This window comes from Sciurus carolinensis, chromosome 14, assembly GCF_902686445.1.
Source record: "Sciurus carolinensis chromosome 14, mSciCar1.2, whole genome shotgun sequence".
Lineage (NCBI taxonomy): Eukaryota > Metazoa > Chordata > Mammalia > Rodentia > Sciuridae > Sciurus > Sciurus carolinensis.
In genome coordinates, this window is record NC_062226.1 from 38,704,674 (window position 1) to 38,724,984 (window position 20,311).

The 20,311-nt window shown below is 46.6% G+C and overlaps 1 protein-coding gene across 3 annotated transcripts; it reads left to right on the forward strand.

Moving 5' to 3' along the window:
• The first annotated feature begins 5,281 nt into the window (after nt 1-5,281).
• Nucleotides 5,282-20,130, forward strand: Nol6 (nucleolar protein 6). Of its 3 annotated transcripts, none has more exons than XM_047525788.1 (26): nt 5,282-5,416; nt 5,996-6,199; nt 6,282-6,398; nt 10,341-10,520; nt 10,862-11,030; nt 11,279-11,413; nt 11,493-11,656; nt 11,743-11,863; nt 12,092-12,150; nt 12,234-12,335; nt 12,515-12,630; nt 12,787-12,964; nt 13,134-13,256; nt 13,622-13,770; nt 13,913-13,988; nt 14,178-14,318; nt 14,460-14,577; nt 14,660-14,814; nt 14,983-15,146; nt 15,512-15,664; nt 16,111-16,208; nt 16,913-17,037; nt 17,154-17,243; nt 17,606-17,800; nt 17,912-18,013; nt 18,223-20,130. In XM_047525788.1, the coding sequence occupies exons 1-26, from the start codon at nt 5,363-5,365 to the stop codon at nt 18,370-18,372; spliced, it is 3,438 nt and encodes a 1,145-aa protein (XP_047381744.1). In that variant the 5' UTR covers nt 5,282-5,362; the 3' UTR covers nt 18,373-20,130. The 3 variants fall into 3 exon arrangements, with proteins under 3 accessions (XP_047381744.1, XP_047381746.1, XP_047381745.1); XM_047525789.1 differs by having other exon boundaries at nt 5,376-5,503; XM_047525790.1 differs by lacking the exons at nt 17,912-18,013; nt 18,223-20,130 and having other exon boundaries at nt 17,610-17,779.
• The last annotated feature ends 181 nt before the right edge of the window (nt 20,131-20,311 follow it).

Genomic DNA, 20,311 nt, shown 5'->3' on the forward strand with positions numbered 1-20,311 from the left:
TAGTGACTGGCAAATGATCCATAAATAGGAGCTTTAAAGAAATCAAAAGGAGGGCTGGGTGTGGCTCAGTGATGGAGCACTTGCCTAGCATGTGTGAGGCACTGGGTTCGATCCTCAGCACCACTTATAAATAAAATAAAAGTCCATTGACATCTAATAAATATATATATTTAAAAAAAGAAATCAAAAGGATAGTTATTTTGTGGATACCATCTTCATTTTTTTAAATATGCTTTTATTTTACAACAGTTTTAAATTTATAGAGAAATTGAGAAGACAGTAGGATTCTCAAGTACCTGGCACCCAGTTTCCCCTATTAATAACATATCAGTGTACTATATTTATCACCAATATTGATACATTATCATTAATGTATTGTACATTATCATTAATGTTCATGCTTTATTCATATTGCCTTAGTTTTTGCCTAATGTCCCTTTGCTGTCCCAGAATCCCATCCAAGCTACCAGACTACATTTAGTTTTCATGTTCCCTTAGACTCTTCTTGATTGTGACAGTTTCTTAGGCTTTTCTTGTGTTTGATGACCTTGACAATTTTGAAGAATATTGGTCAAAATAATTTTTTTTGTAGAGGGTATACTGGGGATTGAACTCAGGGAAACTTTACCAGAGCTACAGTGGCAAAGTTTTTGTTTTTATTTTGAGTCAGAGCCTTACTAAGCTGCTGAGGCTGGCTTTGAACTTGTGATTCTCCTGCTTCAGCCTCCCAAATTGCTGGGATTATAGGCATGGACCATCGCCCCTAGCCTCAAATGTTTTGTAGATAGTCCCTCACCTGAGATTTGGGATAAGACTCGGGTGATGGGTTTCGAGGGGAAAGAGCATAGAGATAAAATGCCATTTTCATCATACCTTATCAAGGACACATAATAAAGCAACATGACTTAGCATTGTTGATGTTGACTTTGATCACCTGGCTTAGATAGTACATCAGTCAGGTCTCTCCACTGTAGTTACTCTACCTCCTCCTTCCTCCTAACCATTCTATCTATAGACTTTGAAGGAAATCATTATGCACAAAAGAGCCCTTTTCTTCTTTCTTTCTTTCTTTCTTTCTTTCTTTCTTTCTTTCTCTCTTTCTTTCTTTCTTTCTTCTTTCTTTCTTTCTGTGTTTGTTTGTTTTCAGTCAATGAGGTCTCCATTCTCTATCCCCCAGCCCTACCATCTAGGTCTTGAGACCAAACTCCACTGGAATTAGAGCTTTTGTCAGAGGAAAGGGAGTGTTGGGCTGGGGATGTGACTCAGTGTAGAGAATTGTCAGGCCCTAAGTTGGAAGCAAGTGGAGAGGAGTGTCCTCCTATTCAATGCAGCCCTCCTCCCAAAATAATGATATATGCCTTATTCAGGCTTCCAATCCTCCGCCAATTTAGACACATGAGGATTGCTGACCTGGAAACGTGGGAGATGATGTTGACACCTTTAATAGCAAGGTTGTGAGTAGACCAATAGGCAGAAAGTTCATCTTCAAAGCATTTCACGTACATGAAATCATAGCCCCACCCTGACCTATACAATGATAGCTCTCTGGCCGAACCCACTGGAACATACATTTTCTATCCGGACCAGAAGCTGTCCCCTGGGCTCAACTCACAAACTCATACTAAGTATACACCATGGACATGATCCTAAACTGGAAGGCTAGCAGCTTAATATGGTAATGAGTTTTGTACTCAAGGCTCTCCCAATTCTTAAGTCAGGAACTGCAATTCTACAGAACTAGCCCCAGTAAAACATTACCTATGGTAGGCTGCAACTGTGTCTTATTCATCCTTGTATCTCATGAAACCAGCTCACAGCCTGACACAAAGTAGACACTAAGTAATTATTCCCAGACTCACAGTGAAGCGCAGGAAGACAGTTGGTATCACAAAATAACAAATTGGACTCCACCCTCCATCCTCACATCGAGGCTCTCTCAGGCACTCAGGCACATAGTAGGTGCCTCAGGAAAATAAATAAATAAATAAATAAATAAATAAATAAATAAATAAGCAGAGCTGTGGCTTAGTGGTAGAGCATACCTAGCATGCAGGAGGCCCTAGGTTCAATCTCTAAAACAAAACCACTTTTGTCTAAATGAAGAATAGAGGCTGGAGAAGCAGCTTAGTGGTACAGATGCTTGCCTACCATGTACAAGGTCTTGGGTTGAGTCTCCAGAACCACTAGATAGATATATATCCAGATAGAGGACAGCAATTTTTAAAAAATGAAAAATAGTAAAAACCAACTTCCTAGAGCTTTCTTTGCTTTCTAATGACAGGTAGAGATTGACTTGATTGATTGGTGCCCTCTTGTGGAAAAGAAAACAAAATACCTACCTTCCCTCTACCCCTCCATGCTGGGGATGAACACAGGGATGCTCCACCACTGAGCCCTTTTTCTATTTTCTATTTTATTTTGAATCTCACTAAATTGCCCAGGTTGGTCTTTAGCTTTCAATTCTCCTGCCTTAGCCTCCCGAGTAGCTGGAATTGAGTAGCTGGGATTAAAGGTGTGTGCCACTGCACCAGGTCTTACCCTCAGTCTCTAAGGCATCACCTGGTATGTGCAAACCAGGACAGTTGTAATTAATCCATTATCTTTCTTCCAAAGAGAAAAGATATGGAAATCTTGGTAAGTTCAAGTGGAGGAAGATACATTTGCATTATGAAGGTTAATTCTGACATTCAAGAATGACTTTAAGAGGCCAATGTTTTTCTCACTCATCATGTTAACATATATGTAAGACTTGGAGAGTGCTTTTAGGAGCCACAGTATTTCTCTAATAATAGCTAACATTCGCTAAGCATTACTATGTGACAGGATTTTTACATGCAGAATCTCATTCAATCCTCACAAAAATCCATTACATGATCATTTCTAGAATATTTATTTATTGAGTAAAGCAAGGCTTAAAGAGGTTAAAAGATGGGCTGGGGTATAGCTTAACAGTAGAACACTTGCCTAATATATGTGAGACCCTAGGTTTAATTCTCCACCCCCACTCCCCAAATAAAGAAAAAAAAAATTTAAAAAGAGGTTAGTTACTTGAGATCACTCAGTGAGTAAACAGCAGAACTCGAAGTTAACCTCAACCAACCTACTTCAATGTGATTGCTCTTAATTACCATGATGTAATGTTCCCAGTCTAATGTGCCCACAGCAATCTGTGCATGTTATAGCACCCCACACACTATATTGCAGTTGTTTACTTCTTCCTCCCAGCTTCCTGTGTGCTCTTGAGAAAGAGCCATATATTCCTTCTTTCTTTCATTGGACAAACATGTTTTGAGTGTCTCCCACTTGATAGGCCCTGTGCTAAATGCCAGGGATACAACAGTGAATGAAACAAATAATTGGTCCCTGCCATCATGAAGCTTACATTCTAGTAGCTAAGACAGAAACAGACAAAAACAAGAAGTTAGCAGACAAATAACATTGTTACAGTTTTTGGGAGTATCAATCAAAGTGATTAAGAGGGTGCCTAAAACAAAATGCTGGGGCAGGATACAGTTCTAAATGGGGATCAGGACAGGGGCAGGAGAAACTTGTGAAATTACACTTAAATAAATGAAGGGAACTGACTTGTGAAATGGAAGGGCCACAACATTCTCCCAGGTTTCTGGTTTGTAATCCTTAGGCTTATTTAACACTCTATAATGGACAGTAGGCACAGGGCTTGACATTTCTTATTATTTATTTAAATTTTGTTGTGGTGCTGAGACTTGAACTCAGAACCTCTCATATGCAAAGCACACACTCTACACAGAAACCAGTTCTTGACTCCCCCCCCCCACCCCCCCACCCCTGGGGGTGGGGATGGGCAGGGGACTGGATCTTGGATCTCCCTATGTTGCCCAGGCTGGACTTGAACTTGTGATTCTCCTGCCACAGTCTCCCAAGTAGCTGTGATTACAAGCATTACCATGCTTTGATATTCTTGCCTATAGGGCTTAACCATTTTTAGGTGTGAAGGAAAGCTCAACGAATCTCTCTGCTCTGATTTTTCTCAGACTTCAATGGTGCTGCCTCCTCTTTGTTAATTCAAACTAAATCATGGTTCAAGTGCCAGAAATGTTGGTGCATGCCTGCAGTCCCCGTATCTCAGGAAGCTGAAACAGGAGGATCACAAGCTTGAGGTCAGCCTTAGCAAGGCCCTAGGCAATTTTAGCGGGAACCTTATCTCAAAATAAAAAATAAAAAGGGCTAGGGATATAGCTCAGTGGTTAAGCGCCCCTGGGTTTCCAGTGCACCTCCAAGAAGGAAGGAAGGAAGGAAGGGAGGAAGGGAGGGAGGGAGGGAGGAAGGGAGGAACGGAGGAAGGGAGGGAGGAAGGAAGGAAGGAAGGAAGGAAGGAAGGAAGGGAGGGAGGGAGGAAGGGAGGGAGGGACCGACCGACCTTCTTTTTCTCCTCTTCTTCCCCCGCGCCCGCCCCCGCACGGGGATTGAATCCAGGGGCGCTTTACCACTGAGCTAAGTCGCCAGTTCCCTTTTCTTTTTAAGACAGGGTCTCACTAAATTGCCCAGGTTGGCTTCAAACTTGGGATCCTCATACCTCAGCCTCCCAAGCCACCACACTCGGCTGTGTACCATTAACTTTCCGCTTTTTTGTAAAATAATATGTAAATCTATACAGAAAGAACAAATTTTGTAAAATATAAACACCAAGTGAATCTAGATGGGCATTCATTACATTTTTCTTGAAACACGTTTAAATTTAATAGAAGCTGGAGACAAGTTATTATAGTAATCTAAGCACAAAGTGATGTTACTTAGATTACACCCGACAGTGAAGACAAGGAAAAAGGAAAAAGGAATAAATTCAAAATATATTTTGGAGGAAGAAATGACAGGACTTGGGCTGGGAAGGAAACTCAATGGTAGAGCGCTTGCCTAGCCTGTGCGAGGCCCTAGAGTCAATCTGCCGTACCGGTGGCGAGGGTAGGGGGAGACAAGACTTGTTAAAAAAACAAGACGTAGTGAATGAGGAAAAGGGGAGGAACCACTAATGTAAACAAACAATCCCCACCAGAAGTCCTTACAGAGCTCCGCCCTTCCGGCTCCTCCCTAAGCAGAGCAAGTAAGGAAAAGGAAGCGACTGCCAAGCTATTCACAGACTTCCGGTCTAATGTCGCAAAGAAGTCGTAAGTCTGAGAAACTTGTTTGGCCCTTCCCCGCTATGGGCGGTTCTGGAAAATAACTGACCAATGGTGAACGATTCAGTAAGCAGTAACCAATGGCTCTGGAGTGGTGCAGTCTTATGGTCCTGGGCTGCCCGGAACTTGAGCCCTGGAATTAGGCCTTTCTGGCCACGTGGGAGGCTGTTCAGTGTAGAGCTGTTCTGTGTATCTGGACTGGAGTGATGGGGCCAGCCCCTACAGGAGAGCAGCTCCGCGGAGCGTCTGGGGGCCCGGAGGTGGGTTGAGTCAACTGGGAGGAAAAAGCTCAATATATGCTCCTGTCGGCTGCGGAGCCCGAGATGGCGGGGCCTGACCGCTGGCTGGTGAGAGACATGAGGGCAACTCACTGTGGAGAGTTCTGTTCCCGTGATTTTTCCAGCCTAGGACGTTGAAACAGTCCGAGATTGCCAGGAAAGGTGAACCCGGCAGGATTTGGATAAAGCGAGAGTGGAGAAGGCATTTGGGGATTTTCAAGCCTATAGCAACAGAAGAGGAAACAGGAATTCATGGTATCTAAAAATACAAGGGGCTTCGGCATTGCTTAGGGCACTAGCCAATCAACTTGTGCTTCTACCAGTTCCAAGCGGAGCTCCAGTATTGTGTTGTCAGGTAGACAGGAAACCCTCAACTCAGGGTATTTTCAGTCTAGGGATCAGTAGTGTTCTTCAAAGTAATGTTTATCCTGAGTTTTACAGAGTCTGACGTCCAAAGATAGGATGAAGCAGGTGAAACCTTTACCCACAGCCTATCAAGGTACTTTAGGCAGCAGATGCTAGGTACCTGACCTGATGTTAACTTCTCCCTTCTGGCCACAGGTGATACCATCCTTGGAAGGCACAGGCAAGAAAGGGAAGAAGGCATCCTCAAGAAAGCGTGTAGTGACTGGGTCCCAAGCAGAGAACCTTCTGCAGCCAGTGAAGCTCAGCAGGGCAGAATTGTACAAGGACCCTACCAACGAGGAGCTGAATCGCCTTCGGGAGACTGAGATCCTGTTCCACTCCAGTTTGCTTCGTTTACAGGTACTTGGGTGGTTGGGACTTATGTTCAAGGGGCTCTTCTAGGACTTTGAGGTCACTGGACTCTTCTTCACTCTCTTCACAGGTAGAGGAGCTACTAAAGGAAGTGAGGTTGTCAGAAAAGAAGAAAGATCGAATTGATGCCTTCCTGTTGGAGGTCAACCATCGGATCAAGAGGGTGCCCTCAACTTCTGAGTCAGAAGTAAGGCAGATGCCCTGGGAAACTGGGAAGCAAGGTCTTCAGTGGGGCCTCTCAGATGCCTTGCTATGTCTTTTGAGGCATTGGAGTGCTAGGGAGCTTATTCTCACTGCAAGGAAGGTCAACTGGGATTGCAGTCATTCATGTATTATCACTTAGTAAGCATTTAGGTGTCTGACACTAATTGGATATTCTTAGATATATCAATAAACAAAATAGCCAACGTTGTAATGTTGGGATTATAGACAATAGGTAATAGACTGCATGGCAATGTTAGAAGATGGTCAGTACTATGGAAAAAGGACAAAAGAGAATAAGATAAGGGGATTAGAAGTATTAGGGAATGAGAGTGGTTTGCAATTTTAAATAGCATGGCCAGAGTAAACCATACTGAAGTGACTTGTGTGTAAAGATTTGAAGGAGTTCAGAAGGAGATACAAGCAATATAAAGACTCAAAGGCAGGAGTGTGCTGCATCTCTTTGGAGTAAATAAAGATAGTAGGAGATGAATTCAGGCAGGTTATGGGAGAAGGTTGTATAGCATACAGCACCTTCTACACTAAGATAAACACTTTGGCTATTAATCTAGGTGAAATGAGAGACTACTGCTAGTGTTTTGTGTGTCGTCGTTCCCCCCCATTTTAAAAAAGTTTATTCAGGCTGGCCATGGTGACGTACACATGTAATTCCAGTGACTCAGGAGGCTGAGGCAGGAGGATCTCAAGTTAGAGGCCAGCCTTGGCAACTTAGCGAGACCCTGCCTCAAAGTAAAAAAAAAAAGGGGGGGGGGGGCTGGGATGTGACTCAGTGGTTAAGTATCCTTGAGTTTAATCCCCGGTACCAAAAATAAGCTAATTCAGGCTGCATGTGGTGGTGCATGCTTGTAATCTCAGCAACTTAGCAAAGCCTTAAGCAATTTAGTGAGACCCTGTCTCAAAATAAAAAGGTCTGGGGATGTGGCTCAGTGGTAAATTAACTCTGGGTTCAATCCCCAGTACCAAAAAAAAAAAAAAAAAAAGGAAAAATTCAGGTTATATTGAAAGTACAAGGGAGGAGAACAAAGGTAAAATCAGAGGACTACTTAGTTACCTGTTGATTCACTGAAAAAATGGTGATATCTCAGACTACAGTGAAAAGTAGACAAGTGGGTCATTTCTGAATACATTTTTATCATAAAATAAATATTGTTCCCCCACCTCATTAAACTGTTTGTTTTTTTTTCTTTCTTTCTTTCTTTTTTTTTTTTTTTTTTTTTTGTTGTTGTTGTTGTTGTTTTATTTTGTTTTTGGTGGCCCTGGGGATTGAACCCAGGGCCTTGTACTGAGTCTCTTGCTAGGCAGGCACTATACCATGAGTTATACCCCCAGCCGCAACTGTTTTAATGGTTTTCAGAATTCTGTAACAGATTTGTGGTTAGGTTATTTCCATTAAAAAAAAAACTGATTTAAAGCTGGTAGTGTGGCATACTCCTTTAATCCCAGTGACTTGGAAAATTGAGGCGGGAGAATCAGTCTCAGCATCTTAGTGAGACCCTCAGCAACTTAGCAAAAACCCCCTGTCTCAAAATAAAAAAAATTAATAAAAGTGCCTGGGGATGTAACTCAGTGGTAAAAGTGTCTCTAGGTTCAATCCCCAGTATTAAAAAATTTTAAAAGTGAATAAGTGAATAAATAAATAAAACACTGATTTAGGAACCAGGTGCAGTGGCACATCCCTGTAATTCGAGCAACATGGGAGCCTGAGGCAGGAGGATCCTCAAGTTCAAGACCATGCTGGACAACTTAGTGAGACCCTGTCTCAAAATAAGAAGTACTATGAATGTAGGTCAATGGTAATGTACCTGGGTTCAATCCCCAGTAACAAAAATATATTTATAAAACCATATATAGAGGCCAGGTCAGTGAAAGAGTGCTTGCCTACCACGTTTGAGGTACTGGGTTCAGTCCTCAGCACCACATAAAAATAAATAAAACAAAGGTATTTAAAAACATATATATAAAACATGTACAAAATATGTATATGTATTTATATGTCTGACATAAACAAATATATTTACACATAAACATTTTATAAATGTGTATATACATATATATCTATAATATATTTATTTACAAATTGATTTAGTGGTTGGGGATAATGTGGCTCAGTAGTCAAATGCTCTCCTCATATGCACAAGGCTCTGGGTTGGATCCCCAGCACTGCAGGAAAAAAAAAGTACTGATTTTAAAAACTGAAAAGGTAGGCATTGGTGGTGTGTGCCTTCTAGTCTCACCTAATTTGGAAGCTGTGGCAGGAGCATTCCTTTAAGCCCAGGATTCCAGGCCATCCTGGGTGACAGTGAGACCCCCATCTCTTTTCTTCTGAGGGTTTTGTTTTTGTTTTTGTTTTTGTTTTGGTACTGGTAATTGAACTTAGAGGCACTCAACCACGGAGCCACATCCCAGCCTTATTGTATTTTATTTAGAGACAGGCTCTCACTGAGTTGCTTAGCACCTCGCCATTGCTAAGTTCTGCTTTGAACTCACGATTCTCCTGTCTCAGCCTCCCAAGCCGCTGAGATTACAGGCATGCACCACTGTGCTCTTCTTTTGAGGGTTTTATAATGCACTGCTTTATTTTTGTTTGTTGGCTAGTTTTGTTTTATAATACTGAAACTTGAATCCAAGGGTGTTCTACCAGTGATCTGCATCCCCAACCTTTTTATTTTTTGAGACAGGGTCTTACCCCTCAAACTGGACCTCACTCTGACCTCCAAACTTGGGAGCCTCCTGCCTCAGCCTCCCAAGTTTTTGGAATTATGTGTGTGCTCCACCACTCCCTTCAAATTTTACCAATTGAATGAGTTGGTAGGATGTGATCCAGATCCATCTAGTGGCTCAGTGGAATCCATTTTGATAATACCAAAAATTAATTGTTTCACAACCAATGTATAAGTCAGAAGTATGCTGTTGGGTTTGTCCATTCTTGAAGATACCAGCTTCAAGTTTACCAAAGTTAGCAGTCAGGACAGCACAACCAGCATGAGATGTGACTGTAATCATGTACCTGATAAGGACTCTGTCCTTGAAAGGAGGTTTATTGGAAGGAGACCTCTCCAACTCTGTAACCTTTTTCTCAAGTTTTTTGATGGTCCTTTTCTCGATTCCACCACATTTGTAGATCAGATAGCCAGTAATGGTGGATTTGCCCAAATCTGTGTGTTTGGTGATAACAGTGGTTTTCATGACACCTGTGTTCTGGCATAAGTTCATGGTGATAAAGAAAATGAGGTGTTTTTGTTGTTGTTATTGGAGATTTAACTCAGGGGCACTTTGCCACTGAGCTATATCTCTAACCCTATTTATTTATTTATCTGTCTATTTATCTATCTGTCTAATTTATGGTAATGGGAATTGAACCAAGGGGGCTTAACCAGTGAGCCATATGCCCAGCCCTTTTTATTTTTTATTCTGAGGCAGAGTCTCACTAAGTTGCTGAGGGCCTTGCTAAATTGCTGAGACTAGCCTCAAACTAGTAGTCCTTCTGTCTCAGCATCCCAGGTCACTGGAATATGGGCATTTGCCACTGCACATGGCTAAGAAAATGATTATTCTTTGTTTTTTGTTTTTTAGTTGTAGATGGACACAGTACCTTTTTTATTTATTTATTTTATGTGGTGCTGAGGATCAGACCCAGTACCCCACACATGCTAAGCAAGCACTCTACCACTGAGCCACAACCCCAGCCCCAGAAAATGAGTATTCTTAATAGAGAGGAATCAAGGTGATTAAAACATTTTTGACTTGAGCAACTGGTATGCAATTACCTTCATGGGGAAGGCATGTTTTGAGAAGGTTTGGAGTTTGGTTTTGAATGTATTGGTATGTTAAGATGTCTAATGGACATGGAGGGGCCATGTGAGGAAAGCAGTAGAATCTATGTGTGTCACTGTCCTTGCACCCACAGCTCACTGACCAGGCATGGCTCCCTGCTGGAATTCAAGTTCCCTTCCATCAAGTGCCCTATACTGTGAAGGGCTCTTTCCACTTCCTGCCTCCAGCCCAGGTCACTGTTGTGGGCAGCTACCTTCTGGGCACCTGCATTCGACCAGACATTAATGTGGATATGGCACTGATCATGCCCAGGGTAAGGTCCAGGGCTTAGAAAATAGAGAAGCCAACTACTTGACCACTTAAAAATTCTTAGGTTCCTCTCTTTCCACCTGTCCCTTGCCAGGGAATAGAAATTCGAATTCTAAATCAGAAAAGCAGACCACTGTAGTCATTCTGAGGGTACCTAGATGGGCTGTTGGGCCAGGTGTCCCTTTGGAACTTTGTCTTCCTTGTCTAAGAATTGGTATGGTATTGCAAATCCTGGTTCAAGCACTCCACAGTCAGCAGAGAAGCCCCAGGACTCTCACCTTGTTTCCTTTTAGCTTCCAAGTGCTTATTTGCATGGTCCTTTCTTTTCTTCTCTGGACCCTTCAGGAAATCCTACAGGATAAGGACCTGTTGAACCAGCGCTATTTCCGGAAGCGTGCTCTTTACCTGGCCCACTTGGCTCACCACCTGGCCCGAGACCCCCTCTTTGGCAGCGTTCGCTTCTCCTACATCAATGGCTGCCACATGAAACCCTCACTGCTGCTGCGGCCACATGGTGGGAAGCACACACTGGGCAAGGGACACCGTATGGGGTGATAAATCTAAAGGGAGAGACACAGGGTCCTCAGGTCTAGGGGAATAGGAGCCTTAAGGCCAAGGTGAGAGGCATCGACCTCAAGGTTGGTGGTGGGGGGAGAGGGACCTCAAAATGGGAAGGCATGGGGCTCTCAACTCTGAGAGGGGAGTTACTAGGACCCCTGGTTCCAGAGTTGCAGGGTCTTAACAGTCCCTGTCTCCACCCAGGGAAGGATGAGCACTTGGTCACTGTACGTCTGCATCCATGCCCTCCATCTGATTTCTTCCGCCCATGCCGCTTGCTGCCAACGAAGAACAATGTGCGTTCTTCCTGGTACCGAGGGCAGAATCCTCAAGAGGATGGTGAGCAGGCACTGATGTTGAGGTGGTGCTGGAAGAAAGGGATCTGATGGAGATTTCTCATGCCCTTTTCTTCTCACAGGTAAACTAGAGCCCCCTACTCCCCACTACAACACGTGGATTCTGCAGGATACAGCTCTAGGATCCCATGTGCAGCTGCTATCAAATGTGCTAGGCTCTGCCCTAGGACTGAAAGATGGTGTGGCTCTTCTGAAGGTCTGGCTGAGGCAGAGGGAGCTGGACAAGGTGAGCTGGAGGTGGCCCACCCTCCTCTTCTTACTCTGTAATGGGCTGGATCTGAGCTCAGGCCTTTCTCTTTATCTCTCTTTCAGGGCCTGGGTGGGTTTAGTGGATTCCTGGTCTCCATGTTGGTTGCCTTCCTCGTGTCCACACGTAAGATCCACACTACCATGAGCGGCTACCAAGTCCTAAGAAGTGTCTTGCAGTTTCTGGGTGAGGCGACTAGACTGGGAAAGATCAAGGTTTCCTTTCATCCCAAGAATGCTCTCATTCCATTAGGAATTTGGTTCCTTGCCATCAGACAGATGAGCAAACTGAATATTGGAGACATGCATTTGTAGCTACCTATTTGCATACCTACACGCATTTGTAGACTGAGGGAGGGTCATTAGGGCTGGGACCCTAGGGTGGGGACATCTTTTGATATATCCATTTTCTCAGCTACCACAGATCTGACAGTCAATGGGATCAGTTTATGTCTCAGCTCAGATCCCTCCTTGGTGAGTTGGGGAAGGGCCAGATCTATTTCAGGAGGCCTGAAGGTAAGGCCCAACCCTTGACTGGCTTCTCTCTGCTCCCCAAGCCAGCCCTGGCTGACTTCCAGCAGGCCTTTCCTGTTGTCTTCTTGGACCCCTCAGGCCGTCTCAACCTCTGTGCTGATGTAACTGCCTCCACTTACCACCAGGTACTACTGGGCCCCTGCTCCTGTATTCTCCACATGTCCCAGCTCAGACTCTGTCCCTTCTGTTAGTACCAAGACCCAGAAATTCCTCTCCAAAGAGGTAAGGTGAGGCACATCTCCTGGTCTGAGCCCTTAGGTCAACAAGGGGTATAGTAGTGTCCCTCCTTACCTTGTGGCTCCAGGTGCAGCATGAGGCACGGCTGTCTATGGCATTGCTGGACAGCAAAACTGATGATGGATTCCAGCTGCTGTTGATGACCCCCAAACCCATGATCCGGGCTTTTGACCACGTCCTGCAGTGAGTTTAGCGAATGACAGGATATGTTGGTGGGGCTTGTCTTCCTGAGGTGATTGGACAAAGGTCCTGAGGCAGGTGGCTTACATCTTCCAGGAAGGAGGTGATATAAGGGGCCAGCAGACCCTGATTTCCCCCTCTTTGTCCTATGCCCTCCAGTCTCCGTCCACTGAGTCGCCTGCAGGCTGCGTGTCACCGGCTGAAGCTCTGGCCAGAGCTGCAGGACAATGGTGGTGATTATGTCTCTGCTGCTTTGGGTCCACTAACTACCCTCCTGGAGCAGGGTCTGGGGTCCCGGCTGCAGCTGCTGGCCCACTCTAGGCCCCCAGTCCCAGAGGTGAGATGGTAAAAAGTTGGAGAGTTTGTGAGTCTATGGTGGGGCTGTAGCCAGGGTCCTAAAGGACATGGCATTCCTCTAGCCTGACCTTTCTAGATAGCTGGGAAGTGAGTTTCCAGTCTAGGTTGGGGGATTCTTGGGTTGAGCTCAGACTTTTTATACCCTACAGTGGGACATCAGTCAAGATCCACCAAAGCACAAAGACTCTGGGACCCTGACCCTGGGATTGCTCCTCCAGCCTGAGGGACTGAACAGTGTCCTTGAACTGGGTCCAGAGGCTGACCAGCCTGAGGTGAGGAACTCCATCATATATGTTGGATGAAGTGGGTGAATTGCCCTCATGCCACCTGGGTTGAGGCCTGTCAGAAGTTGGTTCCTTTTTCCTTCCCTTTCCTTCTCTCTCTCCTTTGTTTTCTCCTTTCTTTCTTTGCTTTCCTTTTAACCCAGGGCTTCATGCAGATATTCTACCACTGAGCTACATTCCCCAGCCCTTTTTGGGTTTGTTTTTCTATTTTGACAGGCTTTCTTTGAGTTGCCCAGGCTGGCCTTGAACTTGTGCCTCTGCCTTCAAAGTAGCTGGGATTACTGACATGCACCACCACTACCTAACTTCTCAGGAAGATTTCTGAGATACCACTACCCCTTGCCTCTCTTCAGGCTGCTGACTTCCGCCAGTTCTGGGGATCCCGTTCAGAGCTTCGGCGTTTCCAGGATGGAGCCATTCGGGAAGCTGTGGTCTGGGAGGCAGCCTCTCTGTCCCAAAAGCGCCTTATCCCCCACAAAGTGGTCACCCACCTTTTGGCACTGTGAGTATTAGCATCTGCATGCCAGGAGGCAACCATGGTCAGAGAGGCTTCTAAGAGGATCTAGCCTAGGTTCTTGGGGTGAGCAGTTCTAGTGGTGGTATGGCTCTTCACTCCCTTACTTGTGCCTGTGTCTGTTCTTCAGCCATGCTGACATCCCAGATAACTGTGTCCACTATGTGGGGGGCTTCCTGGATGCACTGATCCAAGGCCTGAAAGAGGTAAGGGCCTTGAGGTCAAAACTAGTGATGGTAGATCTATGTGGTAAAACAGAGAAAGCCCTTTACAACCCAGCATGTATTTCCTGGGGTGTCCAGCAGGGGGGGTGCTAGCTCCACTCCAGCCTGAGCCATGGCAAAATCCCTTATGGGATTTGCAGGGTTCAGCCTCTTGATTGTTCTCTTCCTCAGACCTCTAGCACAGGTGAGGAGGCCCTGGCAGTGGCAGTACGTTGCTACGACGACCTCAGCCGCATGCTGTGGGGGTTGGAAGGTCTCCCACTGACTGTGTCTGCTGTTCAGGGAGCTCACCCAGTATTGCGCTACACAGAGGTGAGGTGCAAGGCAGGGGAAGGAACCCCTTCTGCATGACTCCCCTGATCTGTGTTCTAGTCACCCAGTATCCTTCCCTTCTCCTGTCTGGTCATTCCCTCTCAACCCCAGGCACCTTCCTCAGCTCCCCTTCTCCCACAGGTATTCCCACCAAGCCCAGTACAACCAGCCTGCTCCTTCTATGAGCAACTCCGGGAACAGGCATCTCTGTTGCCCCGGCTGGATAAACCCTGCCCAGCGTATGTGGAGCCCATGACCAGTAAGAGGGCTCTTGGGAGGGCGTGGGAGGGATAGATCCCACTCTGGGCTGCAGTATAAGACCTCTCACTCTTTTTCCTCAGTGGTTTGTCACCTGGAAGGCAGTGGTCAGTGGCCACAGGAAGCCGAGGCCATACGCCGGGTCCGAGCTGCCTTCCAGCTGCGCCTGGCAGAGCTGCTGACACAGCAGCATGGGCTGCAGTGCCGTGCCACTGCCACACATACTGATGTCCTTAAGGTCAGACTTGTGTGGGGCAGGAAATTCCCAAGGCAAGGTCTCCAAGGATGTCAGGGTGTAAAGACAATATCCTGTGGGCATCAGGTTGGGGAGCAGGGGTGTAGGTATCAGAGCACCCCTAGGACCCAGACTGACATTCACTTCTTGTCCCATTCCCTATTCCAACAGGATGGATTTGTGTTCCGAATTCGTGTGGCCTATCAGCGGGAACCTCAGATCCTGAGGGAGGTGCGGAGCCCTCAGGGGATGATCTCGCTGAGGGACACACCTGCCTCTCTCTGTCTTGAGAGAGAGACAAGGCACTTGCCCCTGCTCACCAGTGCCCTGCATGGGTAAGGCTATCTACACAGACTGTTTTTGTTTGTAGACCTTGCTCCTTTGTATGTCTGTCTCTGGGAAGTCAGATGATGTAATAGTTAGGGGTGTAAGTTCTGGAATCCTGGCCCTGCAACTTACTGTGTCCCTTTGGGCAGATTTCCTCCTGGACTTTTTAGTTTTCTCATCTGTAGAATGGGAATGACACTAGGATCAACCTCTTAGGGCATTTGTTAGGAGCACATAAGATAATGAATGTAATGCATTACCACGGAGGGCAACAGGAGGTGTAAGGGTTTAATCAGTAGTGGCAGTGAGACTGAGCCACTGTTCCTGGGCCCTGAGTGCCTGAGTCTCACTGCCACTTCCCTCCTTTCATCAGACTCCACCAGCAGCACGCTGCTTTCTCTGGTGTGGCTCGACTGGCTAAGCGGTGGGTACGAGCCCAGCTTCTAGGTGAGGGGTTCACTGATGAGAGCCTGGATCTGGTGGCTGCTGCCCTTTTCCTGCACCCTGAGCCTTTTACCCCTCCTAGGTAATTCCTTCGACCTTTCCCCTAGCCAAGAATTTCCTCTTGGGGCTGGCTTTTATCCTTTACACTGTACCCTTCAGTCCAAATGGGAGGGGGTATCTATAAAGAAGTGATGGAAGCCAGGTGTGGTGGTGCACACCTGTAATCCCAGTGGCTGGGGAGACTGAGGCAGGAGGTTCTAGAGTTCAAAGCCAGCCTCAGCAACTTAGCAAGACCCTATCTCTAAATAAAATATAAAAAGGGTTAGGGATGTGGTTTAGTGGTTGAGTGCCTCTGGATTCAATCCCCAGTACCAAAAAAAAAAAAAAAAAAAGGGTGATGGGGGAGGTTTAAGACACCCTATATTCCCACAACCCACACTAAGGGATCTGGGCTGTTTAGATTATGGGAATATCCTTAGACGGGTGGGGTATGACTGGATCCCAGACTTACTTTCTCCTTCCACTCAGCTCCCCGCAGGTTGGATTCCTTCGATTCCTTTCCCTGGTATCAACCTTTGATTGGAAGAACAACCCCCTCATTGTCAATCTCAACAATGAACTTACTGGTAAGTGGTAGAACTGGTACCAGAATGCTGGGAAAATTGCCCTTTATGGATTATAGAGTAGGACAGGAAGAGTTTTCCCTGTCTGTTAGGTTTTCTCTGTGCCTTCTCCATCCCAGATATCTGTCTGTCTTTGGGTGGGAAATAATCATGAGGAAGAGGCCCAGATCGATCTGACTGTAGGATAGTTTGCCCATGAGGGATCAGAGACAGATTGTACTGGGATAGTGAGCAGGCTCCCTGGGGGAATGTGGAAGTTAGAGGAGGGTAGAAGAAGGATCCTGAACACAGGTAAACAATCTTCTGGGGAACAATGAGTCGTCAACTAGATGCCCACACCTCTTAGCTGATTTCCGGTTGTAAACTGAGGAGCTCTGGGTCACAGCAGAGAGCAGGGTGTCAGGTTCCTAATTCCACAGGTGTGTGGGAGCCCAAGGTGGGAGTGGGCCAGGGGCAGGCCTCAGCTTGTGCAGGCCTAGAAACCAGACGTGGAGTGCCAGGCAGTGGAAAATTCTGCCTCTGGGTTGAGGCTGTGAGATTAATATCCACACGATTAAGGCAAATGCAGTGTCCCTTTGCTCCTTGAGGGAAGTTATGGAAAATCCCTGATGAACAGCTGCTGGGTACACAGGAAGAGGACCTGGAGCAGCAAAATGTGTCTTTGAGGGAGGGAGAGGCTGATCTAGGACCTTCTTTCTTTTCTCTAGTGGAGGAGCAGGTGGAGATTCGTAGTAGCTTCTTGGCAGCTCGGACACGACTTCCTGTTATGGTCATTATTACTCCCCAGGACTGCAAAAACTCTGTGTGGACACAAGATGGACCCTCTGCCCAGGTTCAACCCCATGCCTGACCCCAAATTTGATTATTCTACCCCAAGAGAAAACAGGCCCATCAAGAGCTAGGAGGGACACATGGTCAATTCTAGTCTGATGTTTCTGTACCCACCAGATCCTTCAGCAGCTTGTGATCCTAGCAGCCAAGGCTCTGCCTGTCCTAGAGAAGCAGCTTATGGATCCTTGGGGGCCTGGGGACATCAGGGTAAGCCTCTGACTAACCATGATTCTAGGGGTTTTGGGGGTTCTGTCCTTGAACCCTGGAAATCTAGAGTTCAGGGGTACCTCACAAGATGCTCAGTTCCCTTTTTTGGTGAGGCTGAATCTTGAGAAGGAATTGAAGCTGCCATGTTGCCTGGCAGTGGCAGAACTTAAAACTTTTACTCTTCCTGCCGGCCTCAAACTGGCACCAGCTGCTTCCTTTCAGTGGATCGTACTGTTCTTGCCTTCATGTGGGCCTAGAGGCCTACGATAGATGGTCATTCACAGAGGAAGGAGGGAAGCAGGGTGGGTATGTGGAATGGTACTCAAGGGGGCGCTTTTGACTCATGCCTGCTCTCTCCTTAGACAGTGTTCCGACCACCCTTGGACATATATGATGTGCTGATCCACCTGTCTCCACGCCATATTCCCCGGCACCGCCAGGCTGTGGACTCTCCAGCTGCCTCCTTCTGTCGTGGCCTTCTTAATAAGCTAGGGACCTCGTCCCTGATGCCTGTGTTGGGCTATGATCCTCCTCAACTCTATCTAGCACAGCTCAGGGTAGAGCCTAAAAGCTAGCTGGCCTGGGAAGAACTTCAGGGAGAGCTGGGGCCATGGAGGAGACTGCCAGGTGCCCATGTATAATCTTACCTGTGTTCTGATCCTTCCTAGGAGGTGTTTGGGGATCTGGCCCTTTTCTTCTATGACCAGCATGGTGGAGAGGTGATTGGTGTCCTCTGGAAGCCCACAAGCTTCCAGCCCCAGCCGTTCAAGGTGTGCTGGTCAATGACAACATGTGTTCCTGATTGTGTACATGTGGTTCTCTCTGGGCATGCTTGTCTGTGGGTAGTCTGTGCTGTGAATGATCTGGGTTAGGGGCAGTGTGTGTGGACATGTGTATTTTCTCCACTACCCGTATTCTGTCCCCAGCCTAGTGTCTCAGGGTGATACCTCAACCCACATTTCTCCTCTGCTTTCCTCAGGCTTCCAGCACAAAGGGACACATGGTTGTGTCTCAAGGTGGCGAGTTAGTGATGCTGCCCAACATAGAAGCGATCCTAGAGGACTTTGCTGTGATGGGAGAAGGCCTGGTGCAGGCTGTGGAGGTCCGAAGTGAGAGGTGGACTGTGTGATGCCAGCCTGGAACAGGCTGTAGGTGTACAGCCAGACTCAGCACCTCTGGAGCAAGATGTCAATGGGGTGGCCACCCTCAGTGCATGTGAACACTCTATGGAGGGTCTGCTGACCTAAACATATTGAACCATCCCCAAAGAAAGTCCTGTTCCAATTTTCTATCTGATGCTCCCTTCCTGAGGTCTGTGGAGTCCCCTGGGCCTGACCACCTGAACTTCCAGAAGACAAGTAGGAGACAGCTCAGAAGGAACTGAACTCAGGCGATCCATCTGCCTGGAAGCCATGGGCTTGTTTCCTTTTCATTTTATTTTGTTCTTTCTTGGACTTCTCCCAAAAACATTTGGAGGAGGGTTTGTGCCTGGGATTTGTCCCTTTCCCGCTGGGAAGGACTTGTCAGATCTCAGTGTGCCCTTCACCATAGTGTCAGGCCTGGTTGGAACCCAGAGAAGGTGTGGCTCTTCCTCTGGGTCACAGCTTGAACATTGAACAGTAGAAAGGGGGCTGTGAGTGTACAAATAGATCTCACTGAAGGGTCACAGTGCCCTCCCGTGCTGGTGTTGCTGCTTCTCAGGGTAGAGACAGTGGAAAAGGACAGGGCAGGAGGGGTTTGGGTGGATGAAGGTGTGAGGGGACTGGTATTCCCAGTCCAGGAGAGATACAGAAAGCACTGGGTGCTACTCCCTGACCTCTCAGGATATTAAGTCCTACCCAGCTCTGTGTGGCTGCCCTTTCATATCACAAACTGCCCTTGCAGTGGAGTTGCAGACATGAGCAAGACCCAAGTTCTATTCTAGAGCTCCTGGGGCCCCAGGAGTGGTATGTTGCCTCTTTCAGTTTGGGCCACACCCCCTTTCTGGCAACCACTCCCTGCTCCTGTCTCCCCTAATCCTGGCTGTTTTTCCAGACTCAGCTCAAATAGTGCCCCTCCTAAGCCCTGCCCTCGCCCCCAGCCTAAGGTGCTCCTTCTCTCTGAACTATGAGAGCAGTTACTCCCAGTTGAGTTCACTTGGCAGACACGCACAGCAGTGTGAACCCTTCTGTTGTCTTGATCTCTGATTTAAAATTAAATTGCTTAATTCCATCCATTTTCCTGGCTTGTCTCCCTTTTCACATGGTTTTAACCTGATCTCCTTGTCTAAATTCTATAAGAACAGGGAACATGTTTGAACACAGATTTCTTGGTTTTCTTTATGGCACTTAGTACAGGGCTTTGCTCAAGTAGGAAACAGATGTATGCAGAAGGGGCACCCAGCCAGCCAGATGGACGCCACAAGGAAATAGAAATGATTTGTGAACTCTCCCAGAGCAGGTGGGATAGTGATAACGAAAGAGAGAGTCTGAAAGAAAAGAAAAGGTTGATTTTTTTTGTGTGGGTGCCTAATAAGCACTGGGCACAGTTACATGTTGTCTTCTGTATTTTTGGGAATTGGGCTACAATCATACCACCTCTAAAGGAGTATGAGGGGACAAGCTCCAAGGCAGAACCTGTCATGGAAGGACTTTGGTGCCTGGCCTGTAAGTTTTGTTCTTAAAATGATGAGAAGTTATAAGAGGACTCTGTTAGACTTTGTGGACCATCACTGTCATGGGACAGACAGTCCAGTCTAGGGTCGAAATTGGTGTTAGGAGTACATTGGTTGGCTACATCTTTCTGTGTGCTATATGTTTTTTGGTTTGGGTTTTTGTTTTTGAGATAGGGTCTTGCTCAGTTGCCGAGGCTGACCTTGTAATTGTAATCCTCCTGTTTCAGTCTCTGGAGTCACTAGAATTAAAGGTGTGCACCACCACACCAGGCTTATGTGTTCATTCTTAAATAAGCATCAGGCCAGGCACAGTGGCACATGCCTATGATCCCAGTGTCTTAGGAGGCTGAGGCAGAAGGATCACAAGTTCAAAGCCAGCCTCAGCAACAGCAGGACTAAGCAATTTGGTGAGACC

Excerpts from the sequence above, each read along its gene's own strand:
- Nol6 (XM_047525788.1), top strand. The coding sequence starts at position 5,363 with ATGGGGCCAGCCCCTACAGGAGAGCAGCTCCGCGGAGCGTCTGGGGGC. Across the intron at positions 12,336-12,514 it reads CTGCCTCCACTTACCACCAG|GTGCAGCATGAGGCACGGCT; the intron begins GTACTACTGGGC and ends TTGTGGCTCCAG. Across the intron at positions 17,038-17,153 it reads AAGATGGACCCTCTGCCCAG|ATCCTTCAGCAGCTTGTGAT; the intron begins GTTCAACCCCAT and ends TGTACCCACCAG.